Source organism: Salminus brasiliensis, chromosome 5, assembly GCF_030463535.1.
Source record: "Salminus brasiliensis chromosome 5, fSalBra1.hap2, whole genome shotgun sequence".
NCBI lineage: Eukaryota > Metazoa > Chordata > Actinopteri > Characiformes > Bryconidae > Salminus > Salminus brasiliensis.
The window spans coordinates 43,814,698-43,832,477 of NC_132882.1; the positions used below are offsets into that span (position 1 = coordinate 43,814,698).

General features: G+C 42.4%; 1 protein-coding gene across 3 annotated transcripts in view; it reads left to right on the forward strand.

Moving 5' to 3' along the window:
* Positions 1-1,917: 1,917 nt before the first annotated feature.
* The window catches only part of cicb (capicua transcriptional repressor b), a 59,031-nt gene continuing 43,168 nt past the window's right edge, over positions 1,918-17,780 (forward strand). For all 3 annotated transcript variants that reach the window (XR_011979737.1, XM_072680520.1, XM_072680521.1), the window contains exons 1-2: positions 1,918-2,116; positions 8,796-12,656. Coding sequence is in view for 2 of the 3 variants with exons in the window: in XM_072680520.1 (XP_072536621.1) it covers positions 8,939-12,656 (3,718 nt within the window). In the remaining variant the exon portion in view is untranslated. The remainder of the gene's footprint in view (positions 2,117-8,795; positions 12,657-17,780) is intronic.

The following is a 17,780-nucleotide window of genomic DNA, read 5'->3' on the forward strand; positions in this document are numbered from 1 at the left end:
TGTGCAGTTTAATAAGCAATACCCGTTCTGTTCCCCATCCCAAAGCTCCAGCACATGCAACACACACATCCACTAGTGCACCCAATGTGATGGTGCTTCACCCTAATCTTCTTCACACACATAAAGAGGAACTCCTATTTTTACTCCACCTAAGCATCTGCATAATTAAACCGTTTTAGATGGAGCTAAAGGTGGAGGCCATTAGGAGCGGTTCGCTTTGGTGTGTTGCTTCCCCAGGCAGATACATGCAGCGTGATGTACGGTAAAATAGTCCCTCCCAAAAATATACATAAATAAATAAGGTATCCAGTCAGATTTATCAGGATTGCTCCGATCATACGGAGTGGGTTTGCTGTGGAGCACTGTTCTAGACTCAGAACTGAGTCAGAATTGTACACAGTGGTGGCGAATGGAACCAGACGTCGTAAAGGTTTAATGCCCTGTAAAAGCCCCATTGCAAACATTTGACTACACTAGATGCTTATGATACACAGAGCCATTTATGTTATGATCGTTTTGAGAAGATTTTGGCCTCCAAATGTCTTTTTTTTACACTTTAAGTCAAGGCGGAGGGTTACATGCAGGGTGATGCGTGGAAAAGTAGTCCCCCAAAGATAATATCGGATAATAGTGAAACAGCATTATTAAGTGCACTGGTGGCTTGAGATGGCAAATAAAAGAGGCTATATTTGCATATATGTGTGTAAAGTCAGTCATTTTTTAGGAATGAACCTCGTCGGACTTCCCCTTTAATCCGCAGCTCATATTTAAGCGCTATGCTAATTTACCACATTAATATTCATGACTTTTCGCTTTATTAAGATGCTATTTTGTACCACGCACAGATTGTGAGACACAGGAGTCGAATAGTTCACTTAAACAACAGTGTTTCACACACACACACACACACACACACACACACACACACACACACACACACACACACGCGCGCGCGCACACACACACACTACTACTCTCCGTCCAAGCTCGGGGTGAAGCGAGTCCAAGCCCCGCCCCCTTCAGCCAGCTGGTGGCAACATGCGTGATGACTTCACCGCTCTGCCCGCGGATTGGCTGGCGGACGCGTCCCGCCTCGCCAATCGGAGCCCGGCGAGGTGACGTCAACGGCGAACTCCCGGCTAAGCTCGCACGGAGTGGGCGGGGCGGAGCGGCGCGCACGTCAGCGCGCAGGCGAAACGGCCGGCGGTGATTGGCTGCGCTCGGATACGAGGCGAGGGTCTGTTGCTGAGAGAAAAGAGAGCAAAGTGAGGGCGAGAAACGGAGGAAAACGGAGGCGCTGAATCTGAATCTCGGCCTTTTTTTTTTTTTTTTTACATTTTTTAACGATTTATTTTTCATTAATTTAAACAGATCGTCATCGATAATAACTCAGAAATAGCACAGAATGATTATTTTTCAATTTAATCAAACTCATTTAATCTGCGTTTATTTATTTACTCCCCAAAAAACGTTCGCTGTCACGTTCCTGCATTTTAAAACTAAAAAAACTAAAATAAAATAAAATAATAATAATAATCACCCCGACGTCGAAACGGCTCAATTTCACTTCCACACACCGCCTCAGTGTAAACACATTCCCCGTTACGAGGCAAGAGGGAGATTCGCCTCCTCTCATTGGCTGCCGCCGTCTCCGCCCCGCCCCTAACTCCCGCCCACACTCTGTTCCTAAGGTTCCCAGCGCTCTGATTGGATACTGTAAACTTCTCCAGAGCGGCACCGGCTGCGCTTCCCATTAGCTCGCCTCGTACGCCCGTCACGGCGGCTTTGACAGCTCGTCCCGCCCCCCGGCTCGTCCTCCGGCGCTGATTGGCTACTGTATCCTCCGCCGAGCTGTGATTGGCCGGACGGCGCCAGCTGTTAGTGGTTCATTCACCATTTTGCGACTGTAGTGGGGAAAAAAAGGGACGCGGATAGTTTTCCTTTTTTTAATCCCTGTCTGGAGTTCTGGACTGGTGGGAGATACGGATGAACTATAAAGTTGAGGGGCGCTTGTAGGGAAGCTTGTGGATGCTGGAGGATGCTGCTGACCCCGGCTCAAGCCACCGAGGCTGCAGTTTGCACCGTAAATCTTTCGGCTGGTGTCTGTTTTTTGGGGGTGAGTTGTGCTTGCCATGCAAGTGAGTAACTAGCGAGGGGTAAATGTGTGTTTTTTTAGACGTGACTGCGAGATAAACGGCTTGGATGTGTTGAAAAGGACGCTTAGGTACAGGGGTTTAAATGTGGGAGAAGTTGGTGCTTTTATTTCTCAGCTTTTCGGCTCGGAATTTTGGAATTGTCCGTTCCACCTTAAATGGTGCAGCAGTTCCATTCTGGCGCCTCAGGCGCCAGAATGGAACTGCTGCACCATTTAAGGTGGAACGGACAATTCCAAACGAGACTCCAACTTGCAGTGTGAGGGGGGTGTGAGGAGGGGGGACGTCGTTTAAACTTTATCAGACGTCCAAACACGAACGTGCATCACATTTTAACCCAGAAAATTAATTAATTATCGTTGTTTTAAACGTTGTTTTCAACGTTGTTGCCACGCGCCCCCCTCTTGCAATAACACGGGCGTGCAACTTGGTGCCTGTACGTACACGAGCCTATATACACACACACACACACACACACACATCGGCTTACTCGAGCTTATAGGAACTAGAGAAAAACTGCATGCACCTTCTTATTAACCTTTTTTTTTTTGAGCTCGTGCTCAAATGCAATTACGCCTTATTAGGTTATGCATTGCACCGGTTCTCGTGACCGTTTTTTTTTTGCAACTTTCCTAACCTAGCTACGTGCGTACGGGGAAAGGAGATGCACTCTGTAGTATTGATGCTGTGACATTGTGAAGGTTGTTTTGTATTATTTTTGCATTGCAATATTTAATTGCAAATGTGTGATTTAATGCATGCATTTAGGGCCTTTTTTTGCATTGCATTTAATGGCATGAATTGTTTCATTGTAAAAGTGGAATGTGTGTGCATGCACTGCTGCACTGAATATTTGCTTTGCAGTATTGCACTGTAAAAGTGTCATTTTTATGCATGCATTAATTGTCCTTTTTTGCGCACAAGGAGATGCACGCAAACATGCGGTGGTGTGCACAAATGCATGCAAGCATGCATGCATGGATCCATCCATGCATCCTGCTGTGACTTGGTGTCTTCATGATGATGGCTTGATCTCTAGTTGTGTTACTTTTTTTTAGGACCCCCAGCTTCTTTCCCATGCATAAGTGAGAGATGTCCACCATGGTGTGGTTGTGGCTGTTGAGTCATGGTGGGTTGGGGGTGCTTGTGGAAAGTGCTGCTGCTACGTCACGCCGTCCATACTGCCGTGGTGCCTGTATGCCCCCCAAAAAATGGGAAATCGAACGTTCGGGAACATGGGAAAAAATGTTCCCAAGCTTTCAGATCTTCAGTTGGATGGCATGTTTTTTGTGTATGTGTGTGTGTGTGTGTGTATGTTTGTATGTGTGTGTGTGTGTGTGTGTGTGTGTGTGTTTGTGTGTGTGTGTGTTTTGACGGTGCACTCAGGCTGTGCACACTGTCACACACTCATTTTTCGGTTCAGGGTGCTGCTGGCACTGTAGCAGGTTGGCATCGTGGTGTCTCCGAGTGTGTGTGTGTGAGAGAGTGTGTGTGTGTGTGAGAGAGTGTGTGTGTATGTGTGTGAGAGAGTGTGTGTGTGTGTTCGTGTCAGTTTGAAATGTCTAAAATGGTCAGAGAGTGTTTTAATCTGAGCAGCTGCTAAACACACGCTGCCCTCTGCGCCCTCGTAGTTTTAGAAACAGTGGAGTGTGTGTGTGTGTGTGTGTGTGTGTGTGGCGGTGCATTACTGCAGACTGAGTGGGAGGTGTACTGGGGTAAAAGTGAAATCCGGAGTCGGCTCATAATATTGATCTTTATGGAAGTGAGGATACTGTGATAAGCCCCGCCCCCCCCGGACTAATGAAGTATAAATTGAAAGAAATTGCAAAAATTAATTTCATTTATTCAATAATTTTTAAAACGTAATATTTTATAAACGTAATGCTGTGTAATTTAAAACAGATTTACATTATGAGCCAGGGAATCTGGAAAAAAAGAAGCAAAAAAATCGAAGCACAACTCTATAGCGCCCCCTTGAGGCCTATCAGACGAGACTGATTTCTTGAGCCTGAGTAGAGGGAGGGAGGACTGCCAGTTGACCAGGTTTCGTGTCTCTAGGCCTTTGATAGACGGTTTGGTCTGTGGGATCAGATTTAGTGCAAAAAAAAAAATCCTAACAACAACAATAGAGTTTAGAGATTAGCTCTAATAATAATAATATTAATAATTATATTATTATGTAGAGCTGCATGAAATCTTAATTCAGCTTCGACATCGCAGTGTATGCACGAGCAGTCTATGACTTCCTGGATACAAAAGGAAAATTCTCCCCCTGCTCTAATTTTCCATATAATATCTATCAGAGGCAGCTTTTATCTGACCAGTGTCATTTATTTGACTTATTTGACACATATTTATTAATATCACGACTTGGATCACTGACTGGAGAAATCTTATTTATAATATTTTTAACATTGCAATAAAAATATAGCAAAAAAAACCTGAATGTCGGAATGCCAGTTTTAATAATATTGTGCAGCCCTCATAATAATAATAATAATAATAATAATAATAATAATGAATAATAATGAATTAGTTTTAAAAAAAAAATTAAAACACTTTTTAAAAAAATGTACACTGTTTGTTGGTATTTTAAGAATTATTTAAGACAAATTATTTCAATTAATGTTCAGTTTTATTCTATATTAATTCTTTTTTTTCTATGACCCAAGGAATAATAAAAAAATATGAAAAAAATGAACATTTTAAGCAAAAAGCATCTGTATGTGCTTTAGCGCCCCCTTGAGGCTCATCGGGCAGATTTCTTGCGTCTGAGTAGCGGGAGGGAGTATTTAATGTGTTGATTTTCTTAAATATTACATAAACACCTAAATTGTGTTTTGGGTGGGTTTCATGAAATCAATACAGGGTCATAATCATACTTTCATACAGCTCACATAATATTTGGTTAAACACCCCTTAGCAAGCCACACCCTCACCAGACACGTTTGGTAGCCATCAACAAGCTTCTGGCAGGGTCCACATATTTTCGGTAGGATTGAGGTCTGGACTTTGGGAAAGCCACTGAAGGATAATAATTCTGAGGCTTCACTGTTCCTTCCACGTTATTCAATGTAGCAGTCCCCCTGGTAGCACCCTGGCCCCAGAGCCTGATACTACCACCACCATGCTTAACAGTTGGTACAGTGTTCTTAGAGCTGAAAGCCTCAGCTTGACCTTGAACCTTAAAAACCTCCCTCCAGAAGGGACGTTCTGCTTTGCCCTAAGGTTTTTTTGGAGGTGCTGATTTTGGAGCTGGGGGTTCTTTTTCTTGGACGGCAGCCTCCCAGTTCACTGTGTTGTATTATGGGGTTGATTTCAGACAGCGACGCTGCTGTTCCAGCTGCTTCCAGTTCATGGTTGGCCCTCCTTGCCTTGGTGGTTCTTAGATTCTTATGTGAGGGCGACCGTTAGGGTCTTCTTTCAGAGCTCAGTTGAGGTGGAGCGGGTTTGTTTAGAAGGTGAGGAGAGAGTAGTTGACCTTAGGGTCACGTTAGGCCTGGTTAACGTGGATCTGTGGACTTGCACAGCGGTTCTCGAGCAGCGAGATCTGAGAGATCTAATCTGCTTTTAATGCTGATGGTAAAGGATTTATTATTTAATTAACATTTAAATAACAGTTAATAATCCTATTTGCTGAGTGTGTGAGTGTGTGAGTGTGTGAGTGTGTGTGTGTGTGTGTGAGTGTGTGGGTGTATGTGTGTGTTTGCTCTTCTGAATAAAGTCAGGGTTTTTTTTTTGTAAATGTTTTGGTCCAGTTGTCGTCTCTACAAGCTAAGCGACGTACAGTAATTAGGGCATGAAACCCTGACGATGTGTGTGTGTGTGTGTGTGTGTGTGTGTGTGTGTGTACATTCAGAGTTAAACTGTTAAAATTATAGCAGTATCATTAGAGTCACTTTTGTGTTATTATTTTAAACAATTACAAGCATTATTATTATTATTATTATTATTATTTATTAATAATAATAACAATAGTAATAATCTTCATCATCATAATGCTAGTAATTTATTTAATTATTGTTATTACTATTATTATTATTGCTATTAATGATAATGTAATAATTATATTAATAAAATAAAATATATAAATATAATATTAATATTAATATTTAATAAAGAAATATAATAATGCTGGTAATTTAAAAAATAACAAAAGTTACTGTAATTTTTAAAAATCATTATTATTATTATTATTATTATTAGTAGTAGTAGTAGTACTACAAATAATAATAATACTAATAACAACGCTGGTGGCATTAAAAATTATGGCTGTAATGATTCCTATAATATAATAATAATATAATAATAATAATTATTATTATTAGTTTTAATAGTTGCAATTGCCAGACTGTGCATAAGTACAAGGAGTGTATAAAAAGTTAGGCACCGCTATTTAAATGATCATCATCATCATCACCTTCATCATCTTCTTCTTCTTGCCAGAAGAAGGGTTGCAGTGGCAACAGGGCGAGCACAGAAGCCCTGGGCGTCCCCGTCCCCAGCAAGTCCCCAGCAGTTTCTACCAGTTCTTGCTGGGGGGGATCTCCAAGCTGCCAATCCAGAGAGACATAATCCCTCCAGCGGGTCCTGGGCCTTCCCCTGGGTCTCCTCCTAGTGGGTCGTGCCCGATAAACCTCGACCGGAGGGAGAGCTTCCTTACCAGACGCCTGGACCGGCTCAGCTGGCTCCTCTCAGCGGGAAGGAGCAGCGGTTCCGGATAACAGAGCTCCTCACTCCATCAGGGCCAGTCACAACTCGGTTTACATGATAAGTGCTGGTTGCCATAACGTTAAAACTGCCCACTGACAGGGGAAGTGAATGACCCTGATGATCTGGTTCCAGTGGCTCCGGTCAGGGGGTGGATAGATTAGGCAGCCCTAATGAGTCTAAGCCCTAAGCCCCCAGAGTGATGGTCAAGCATCACCAAAACATCAGGCATTCGTTCACCACTGTGAATCTCGGCTTCTCTCTTCCCTCTTGCGCTCTCTACCTCTCTCGCTGTGTGTGTGTGTGTGTGTGTGTGTGTGTGTGTGTGTGTGTGTGTGTGGGTGTTGTGTTTTCAGATAGAGCCAGTCCGGTCAGTATCACTGTTCAAATGCCCAGTGAGTTCTCCTGCTTCTTGCTCCCATGTCGCAGCACTGAGGGGCGGCTGCCGTGGTGTTGCTAAATGGTTGCCATGCTATTGCAACTTCTAAGTGGTTGCTATGGAATCTTAGGTGGTTGCTAAGTGGTTGCTATGTTATCCCAGGTGGTTGCTAGAATAGTTGCTATGGTTTCCCAGGTGGTTGCTGTGGTGTTGCTAGGTAGTTGTTAAGTTATTCAAGTTGGTTGCTATGGTGTTCTAAGGTGGTAAATAGATAGTTGCTATGGCGTTGCTTAGTGGTTGCTAGGTGATTGCCATGCTGTTGCAGTTGCTAAATGGTTGCTATGCTATATCAGGTTGTTGCTAAGTGGTTGCCATGGTATTCCAGGTGGTTGCTAGATGGTTGCTATGGTTTCCCAGGTGCTTGCTGTGGTGTTACTAGGTAGTTGCTAAGCTATCCAAGGTGGATGCTAAGAGGTTGCTATGGTATCCCAATTGAATGCTATATTATTGCTAAGTGGTTGCTGTTAGTGTTGCTAGGTGGTCACTATAGTATTCCAGAGGAGTGCTGTGGTGTTGCTAAGCGGATGCTATTATAGCCCAGGTGGTTGTTCTGGTGTTGGACACTTGCTGGGTGCTACAGTGTGGCATGGTGATTACTGCTGTATTCCAGGTAGTTACCTTGATGTTGCATAGTTGTTGCTAGGGTGGCACTAGGTAGTTTCTAGGCAGTTGCTATGGTGTCTCAGGTGGTTGCTCAGGTGTTGCCAAGTGGTTGCTGTGGTACCTGGTGTTGATTGTTGGGTGTTGCAAGTGTATTTCTATAATCTATACATTGTTAGCCCATTCATTCCTGTAGGGAAAATCAGCAAAATTCTGTTGCTATGCAGAAACTGTGTGACCAATCAAAAGCCCATATCACACAATCAGACCAGGACGAGTCAGGTGGCGAAAATCTGACAGAAAAATAATTATAATAAGAAAACTTATTATGATATAAATCCAAACTACATACTTTTATGTTTATTTTTATTTAGGTATTGATTTGTAAATAAATTATTATTTTATTTTAGATCAATTTTGTTTTATTCATAGTCTTATTCATATCCATTTTTTGGTGATCTATATCATTTATTTAGAAATTTTCTATTTAATATTTTATTTATTAGTAATAAATAATTTGTTTATTAAATACATATATCAAATATGAATTATTTACTAATGAATGAATTAATTCTATATTAATCCTATATAAAACTATATAGTACTACTTGTATTATTTACCTTTATTTATTTATTTATTATATTAATTATTATCATTTATTTTTAAATGTATTTTCTACAAAATGTTACATTTGTTTGTTTTTTTCAGTTTATTTTGAGTTTTTGTGTGTTTTTATTGTTTTTTATTACCTCATGTAAATACGAAAGCACTTTGAGCTGCATTCCACATGTAAAAGGCGCTATGTCTAAATGATTAAATTACATAATTATTATTATTATTATTATTATTAATATCTGTTTTGTCACTCAAACTTTTTTTCTTCTTCATGCAGACTGACAAAGAGAAGAAACAGCGACACTGAACGAGCCTGCGAGGAGTAGCATGCGAAAGACCCCTCGCCCTTAAAAACAGGACGAAGAACATTAGGCACGGACAAAGTAGGAGAACTCACGAGGTGGATCAATAAAGTCCAACATGAGGTCACAGAAGAAGCAGAGAGGACGCTCTCCGCTGTCCACCCGGGGAAAAGGCAGGAGGAAGCAGGACAAGCAAAACCGACAGTCCCAGACCGCACCTGCCGTCGCGCCGTCCCGCAAACATCCTCCGTCCAAGCTGGACACCTCTGAAGGGAAGAAGAGCAATGCTTCAAAGAGGGACGGGCTGAAAGGGCAGATGAAGGGACTGTCGGTAGAGGTAGGTCAAGCCGAGCAGGTTGTAGTCAGGGTCAACAAAATGACTTGCCCTAAGAACACTAACTCCAGCATGCACAGCATTACTGTGACAAACAGCACAGCTAGCAGCCCTCTCGCAAACAGCACAGCCAGCAGCCCCCTTACGAATAGCACAGCCAGCAACCCACTCAACGCAAACCCGGCAGCCGACGGCTTAAACAAGAGTAACTCCCTCAACTCCAACCACAGTCCCACCACGCCCTCCAGTCGGAAAACCGCCACCTTCAAAGCCAGAGTGCCCAAGAAAAAGTACATGTACGAACATGGGGCTATCAGTCCGACCCCTGTACCTTCACTCGCACTCACCAGCAATCACCTCAGTAACCTCTCCAACCCTCCCGTATCCACGAACAACCACCCCATCGCCAGCAATGCTGTACTTAAACTAGATGGTGCTGTTACATCTGCTAGCGTGAATAGCAAGGAACTGGCCAGCAACGAGACAACGAGCACAGGTTCCTCGAAACTGAACTGTGTGGCCTGGGGTGGGGTTACCAAAGCTGAAATGCCGTCTGAAGGAGACGGCATCGGGGTGGCAGCACAAGCGGAAACCGACGCGTATGGGGAGGGTACCCCAACCTCAGCACGTTCATCTTCCACAGATACAGCCAGCGAACACTGTCCAGATCTGGAGGTGCCGGAGCCGCCGGGCGTGCACTCAAATATAGGCATTTCGTCAAGTCCACTCTCGCCGAACAAGGCGCCGGCTCCCCCTGCACTCCACGCCTCAGAGAACCACTTTGAGCAAGACGGCTTTTCGGGAATAGCTGAGGCACTGGCTAAGGGACTCAAGAATCAGAGAGTGCTGGTTCGGCATCATCGGACGAAGGAGGGGATGGCGGGAGAAGAGCAGATCAAGGAGTGTGTGTTTATCTGCGGCGTGGTACGAGGGGCTACCAAGGAGCAGCTGAGCGTAGGGCTGCAGATGAACGGGGAGGAGGCCCAGCTTTTGTTCCCGTTCCATGCGTTGGTAAGCCGTCCACACCAAACCGTTGACCTCATCTTAGACGCCCCTCCACCGGGCAGTGACCCAGTGGACGTGGGGACGCATGTTTGTGTGCCTTATGGAGGAGATAAGGGGAAGGAGTGGTACAGGGAAGGGGTGGTATCACAGCTGGATTCCCATCCGGCTGTTGCTTGCCCCTACAGGGTGATACTGCAGGAGGAGCGGAATCACAGGGCGACGGGGAACACCGTAGACGAGGGGCAGCAGAGAACGGGCATTCAGGCCGTCTGGGTATCCCGACAGAACCTGCGTCTCGTTGTCCCACCCTGGGAGGGGGATGTGCAAGAGAGGGAGCGAGACCGGGAGGAAAGGGAAAGGAGGGAAGAGATGGAGGTGGAAAGGGAGGTATGCCAGCTTAGTAGGGGCTTGAGTTTCGGAGGTGCCGGGCCATCTCCAGGGAGGAATACTAGGTTCTCGACTCCTGACATTGGGACTAAGCCGCATGAGGGTACATTGCCTTCTTCGTCCGCTTCTTTGCCAGCAGTTTTGATAGTAAACAGTCCACCAAGCGTAGTCTGTGGAAGGGAGAGTCAGAGGCCGGAGGACACAGAGAGAGAAAGAGCCCGAGAAAGAGAGAGGGAGAGGAAACAACTGCAGACTCCAGAAGTTGACTTGGAGGTTTTACGGCTTAATTTGGCACCTCTTCGGGATCCAGGAGGAACCTTGGTTTCCGAAGTAGTACCCAAAGCAGTTGGTTCCAACCAACACAGACAGATCCTCTCCAAGCCTCCTGGATACCCAGGCCCCCTCTCAATGGTGCGAAGCCTCTCTAGCACGTCCACGGGGACCCACTTGTCTGGTCCACCCTCAGGAAGTCCTCAGCCACCTCCTTCGCCAGCTTTCGTAGGCTCCGATGGATCTCTCTCACACCCTCACGCTTCGACTGTCGCCCCCTCACCCAGCTCAAAACGTTCGCTCACCCCCATGGACAAGACCCCTTCTCCCTCGCAGACGTCTACTCCCGTCCCAGGGAGTTCGGCCTCGTCTTCAGCCTCTTCCTCGCGATCACGGACTCCGCTTTCTGTTGCCCAGCAGAAGTACAAGAAGGGGGATGTGGTGTGTACTCCCAATGGCATTCGCAAGAAATTCAACGGGAAGCAGTGGCGTCGTTTGTGCTCTAAGGACAGTTGCATGAAGGAGTCTCAGCGGAGAGGCTACTGCTCACGGCATCTCTCCATGCGCACCAAAGAGATGGAGGGAGCCGGTGGCGAGAGGGAGCGCAGGGGAGGAGGGAGCAGCTCAGGCACTGCAACCCCTTCGGACTTGCGAGGTCGAGCCAGCAGCGAGTTTGACTGGGAGGAGACGTCACGGGACAGCAGCGAGACCAGCAGCCGGGGAACCGACTCACGGCCGCGCCTTGTTCTTCCATCACTGCTGCCGCAAGACTTCTCGCGCTTTGATTTTGATGAATGTGAGGCCGCTACTATGCTTGTGTCCTTGGGGAGCTCACGGTCAGGAACACCCTCGTTTTCACCGATATCCAACCAGTCACCTTTTTCACCTGCCCCATCACCATCCCCCTCTCCGCTCTTCGGCTTCCGGCCTGCCAACTTCAGTCCAATCACGACGCTGACTGTCCTGCCCCCTCGCCGCCACCAACACACCAGCGGATCAAGCTCCGGCACCTCCAAACTCAGCACCCCAGTGGTGGACAAGGAGCGCGAGAGACTGGTGCCTGGCATTGTACCGTCCTTTCAAACAAGTCTAACCTTCACTGTGCCTGTAAGTCCCAACAAGCGTAAATCAGAAGCCCCACCTCCTCCACCTCCTGTAGCTCAAAGTCTGGAGCAAAGCAGAGCTCCAGACCCCTCAGTAGGAACCTCCTTTCGCGTACTTACTCCTACCTCTACCTTCTCTCGTTGCCAAAGGCTCCCGTCGTCCGCAGCCTGCTCCCCACCACCCTCTCCTTTGACTATGGAGTCAGGTTCACAACGCGCTGTCTCTCAGCAGTCTTTGCGGGACTCTCCTGTAATTGTACGAAATCCCGAGATTCCTCTAGCGAAATTTACAGAACGTCCACTGGCTAGAGTTGCAGACGACGAAGGAGCCAACTCCAAAGAGGGCAACCAGGCGGGCGTTCTGGCGGGTTCAGGGTTGCAGGTGCCTGTTCCGATTAATGCAGCTGCCTCCAACAATGGGGCAGTCTTGTTGCACAGCCCTTCATCGACTCTTGTTCTGGTGTCTTCCATCTCGTCCCTTCCAAACCCCGACCCTACAAGCCTCACCACCCAATCCAGCCCTGCCTTGGCCTGCATATCGGTGCCCAGCCCTACTCCTGAGTCAGCTTCCTTTGGTTCAGGAGGTGGAGGAGGACAGGATAAGGGTGGAATAACGACCTTGCAGCAGCCAGTTCCATGTCATCCAGCCCCCACAGCTTTGTTACCACTGATACTTCCAGCAGAGACTCTGCACCCTGTGCCATGTAAAGACATCATCATGGGACGACCAGGCACTGGTAAGAATTTGCTTTCGTCAAACTATTATAGCGATTTCTTTAACTGTAGATTTAGTAGCAAGGCAATGTTGGGTAAAAATGGTTGGGTTGGCATTTAAAGGGCCCCTATCTTAGAAAATTAATTACTTCACTTCATTGAAATAAGTCCATGCAGTCCAAATATGAATTCATATCTCCACCTATTCAGCCTACCACATTTTAGCACCGCCCACTCTGATTGCAGTTTGCAGAAGTTCCCAGAAGTGTTTTTTTAGGTGCAATAACAGAAACTTTTTTAATTATTTATTTGTTTGCAATTTTTCCCCCTTTTTTTCGCAATGTGGTACTTCCAATTGACCCACCCGTTCAGAACTAACCCAAGCACTAGCGATGCTCCAGCCACTTGTCTCCTATGAGACATGCAAAGCCAGCCACCACCTCTTTTTGAACTGCCAGGCAGCCGCCTCGCTCTGAGGAAAGCTCCACCGCACCAACAGACTCCTAACAGAGCCCTGTACCGGCCAACATCACTTAAGAGTGAGGAAAGGAGAGAGCGCCATCTACCGGCCCGGAGAGAGCCCGATCAACTGTGCTCTCTCAGGCTCCAGCCGCTGATGGCAAAGCGCCATGGCTTGGGATTGGAACACCCGACCACCTGGGCCATAGTGGTAGCACTTAGACAGCAGAGCCACTCGGATCCAAGGCATAAAGAGAGGTTGGAAAAGGGTTGAGTAAAATAATACCGCACATTTTTGGAACATAAAACTGCATAGACGTTATACCTGAAGGTTAATGAAGGAAAATATCGGATACGGGTCCTTTAAGATGATATGCAGAATTCCATTTAAGCCTGTTGTGGGAATGCCACTGCTGTGGAAGCTTGCAGCAAAGAACCTTGATCTTAACGTGCAATATTTACTGGTATTATTACACATATAGGTATATTTGTCATAAAGGTTTTTTCAACATTGTTATGGGAAGGAAATGCATTGATGAGTAAATGCCTGGGCATCAGTGGATGGGTGAAACTATAAGCACTGCTGTTGAAAGTATTTTAGAGGTCAGTTTACACACCTGTACAGAATTATTGTTAGATGTAATCAGTAATTTATGTGAATTATGTGAATTATTTAAATCAACATACTGGTTTTATTATAATTTTATTATACTTTATTATACATTTTAAATGAACTGCAATGTATACATGGTAAATCAATTTTACTATATATAAATATCTTATTTTATATTTGTTTTGGCCATTTATTTCTTTTACAATATGTCCTTACTGTGACACTGACCACATGACCTGAAGTCATCCCCTTAGTTTTCCCATTAGTCCTATTTTGAAAATGTAAGTTATATAAGTATGTGGTAAAGCTAATGCTGGCCTCACATAAAACATATTAATATTCATATTCAAAGAATTTTTTTGCATAGGAAAAAATAAAGTACTTAAATGTAGAAAATACAGCCCTTAATTTTATTATATTGTAGCATGTGTTATTTATTTTTTTTATTATTCATGTTTTGAGTGTAATACAGACACTTTGTAGAATGTTAGAAATTTTAAATTAGAAATGAGCAATTTCTATTTATATTTCTACTAATATTCAGTATTTTCTGCATGACCTTACCATGGCTCATAACTAATGTATTAGCTCTTAACACAATTTAATAATCATTTATAATTCACAAACAGTGAAAATGTCTTCACCGGGACACACGTCCTTAGTGGGACAGGCTGGACACCTTTCTGAACATCTGGATAATCAAAATTGCACAGTTGCAGAAACACTGGATGTATTACAAATTCAATTCAGATTTATTTAACAAATGTTAGAAATTCCAGAAAATAGTTTATGTTAGAAAATGTAGCTTTTCTCAAAATAATATTGGAGAAACCAAGGATTGGAGTGGATTTTGTGACCCCCCCCACCACAGCCTCTTGCTGATGCTTAATTTATGTAAGAATGTAATGGTCAAAAATGACAAGGCTGTCCAAGCAGTGGACAATGAATGAGGAGAAATAAAGTTTATTTTTTAATCTTGTATTTAAATTGTCATAAATATAGAATAAAGTTTTGTTTCTTGTAACAAACAATTTATTTTGTCCCCTAAAATATTCATATAACCTTGTTTTCATCTCTGATATAACTGGAAAATATGGCCTAAGATTGAAAAATACCATTAAATGAAAATAAATAGAAATAAAACCGAAACCATTCTAAATATTCATATTTTCATTTGAGCATATTTGAATATTAGTGGCATTACAGTGACCACTGAGCTAATCACTGTCATACGGTGTTCAGAGTGGCTCGTCAGAGAATAGGCCGGCCTGTGCTGCTGTGTGTCGCACAGTGGCTTTGATGTTTGCTTACCGGCAACTGAAAAAGGACGTTAAGGACAACAAAAAAAACAATAATAATAATAAGAATAATAATATTTTACCAGACACAACACGCCTGTTTATTGCTTTGCATGTGGCAATACAATAAGAGCGTGATCCAGATACAGTAGTCCTGATCTGTTGTACTGTCTTTAAGTTTTATCCATAACATTTTTTGTATTAATGAATTAAAAATAGAAAAATACAAAAAATATAATGAATTAGTTGGAAGGAGAATTATTTTACTTATTGAATATTGTAATTATCAGCATGATTAGGCATTTAGTATATGAGTAAATGACAAGACAGCTGTTTCTGTAAGAGATATTAAAGGACTTAAAATTTGCTATTTAAAATATGAGCTTTTTGTGCAGTGTATGAAGATTCACACATTACCATTCTGTGCCAAGTTCATATATGAATTTTAAACTGCAAAATATTATTTATTCTGAAAGTTGCAAATATATTATTTTGTGATGTCACACATTTTATGTATATTCTTAAATTCAGGGTAGCCTGATTCAGCCCCTCCCATTCCTGATGAAGGCATTAGGAGTGTTCATCCCAGACTGTTTATTAAATCATTTATGACAGAGCTATTACAGTCCAGAGTTTTTTGTTTTTTGATGTGGATATTTTACTCTGGCATATTTACATACTTACTGTACTTAGTCTGCCACTGTTTATTCAGTGTTACATATAGATATATGCAAAAGTGTGTATATTTATTTGTGTGCATTTAAGTCTAAATATGAAATTGAAATAAATTAAAACAAATAAAAATGCTACTATTAATAAAATGCTAATTTATTTTACACTGACTTCCATTGAAAGTTATGAAGGTTTATTCCTTCCTCCTGTAAAGTTGCCATTTTGGAGATTTATGAGTGACAGTGATGATATATTAGTCTTAAAAACACAGTAACTAAAACAATTATAGGGATGAACGATGACTCTAGACATATTTGACTGCGATTTCAACCAGACTTGCACTGATGTATCTATAGAACTTCAGAAGAGCAGAATTTTAGTTTAGGTGACGCTGGATTGATGCACTAATAGTAGTACTAACTTTTTATTCATTTTACTACATTTAAAACCCTACAGAAAAAAAGTGTTATATTATATATCTGTAAGCCAGGTGAATTTAGTCCACCTTTTTACATATAATAAATATTTCAGTATTAAAAATTTGTACTGGTGGATTTGTACATATTGAGTTTTAACATCAACCCCATATTGCTGCATCATTACTTAATTCTAAAGGATAAGACTAATTGGAAAATTATTATAACAGTTAGAAGTTATGTAAAAATGAATGATGAATGTTAATAAAGTGGGAAAATTGTGAAACATGAAGTATGTGAAAAATGTAGCTCCTTAATAATTTCGTGCTCATATTTTATTACACATGTATTTATTATTGTCCATATACTGTTTGTATCATTTATTTGTATTATAATAAAACAGAAGCCCCCTACTTATATTTCTGCTTAAGTTAAAGTATAAAAATGCAAGAAATGCGTAATGTACAAATTTATTTGTGTGCATTTAAGTCTAAATACGTACAAATACTCTAAACAGAACATACTTCTGCACATGTTCACAAATGGAACTTATTCTAATTCTACTTTATAATCATTCATTAGGTAATATATAGACAATAACAGCAATATATACCAAATTAAATGAATAATGAAATGAAAATGAAATCAGATACATATTTTTGCTCCCTGGCGGATTATCTGTGCACTGTGTACACCACAAAAATACATACAGATTTCTAAGTTTGATTAAATTGACAATTTGCTGTTATAGTTTTAGTTTGTTAAGAAGATTATTTGAAAGAAATACATTTGTGATGTATTAAATATAATGCAAAATTAAAAGTCCTATATGCAAAGTCTTATTTAATTTTGTTTTTTAAGTAATTGGTCAGAAGATCAAATAAATACTCTGGTTAAAATAAAAAATTACAATTATTTCATGGTTCAGACTTTAAAGGACTTACATACTGGTGAAAACATAAGATATAAAATGTGGCATTTGCAAAAGTTTTATAATATATAGCAATATATAAGATTTTGCTCTAAATTGAGCAGGAAAATTATATTTACTTTGTTGCTGGTAGAGAATTTGCCTACTTATGTGTTTGTTTGTTTTTTTAAATTACAATTATTTTATAGTTCAGACTTTAAAGGACTGACATACCAATAAAAACATAAGCCATATAATGTGGCATGTGCAAAAGTTTTTATAATATATGGCAATAAATAACATTTTGCTCTAAATTGAGCAGGAAAATGATATTTACGTTTGTTGCTGGTAGAGAATTTGCCCTCTTGTGTGTTTTACCTTATACTAAATGTATAACCAGATGTATATATCCAGGTGTTTGCAGAACGTCTGCAGTTTTAACAGACGGTAGGACGGAAATGCGGTGGAGAATCTGAATGAAGGGCTTGTTGGAGGAGATGCTACACTGTGTGAGGCTGATCGGAGGCCTCCGTTGGCACACACTCCTCCCTCCTGTCCATCGAGGACGCTTTATGAGGCGTCATTTACAGGAGAAATGTGTGTGTACGTGCACTCCTGGGTGGGGAAGCGTTGTGGGAATTTGTGAGGGGATTTGCTGCTTGCGTGTGTGTTTGTGTAATGAAACACTTTCAGAGGACTAGGAGGATGCACGTGTCCTGGCTGTGTGTGTGTGTGTGTGTGGGAGTATCTGAGTGTAAATTGCTTTTTGCTTATTTCTG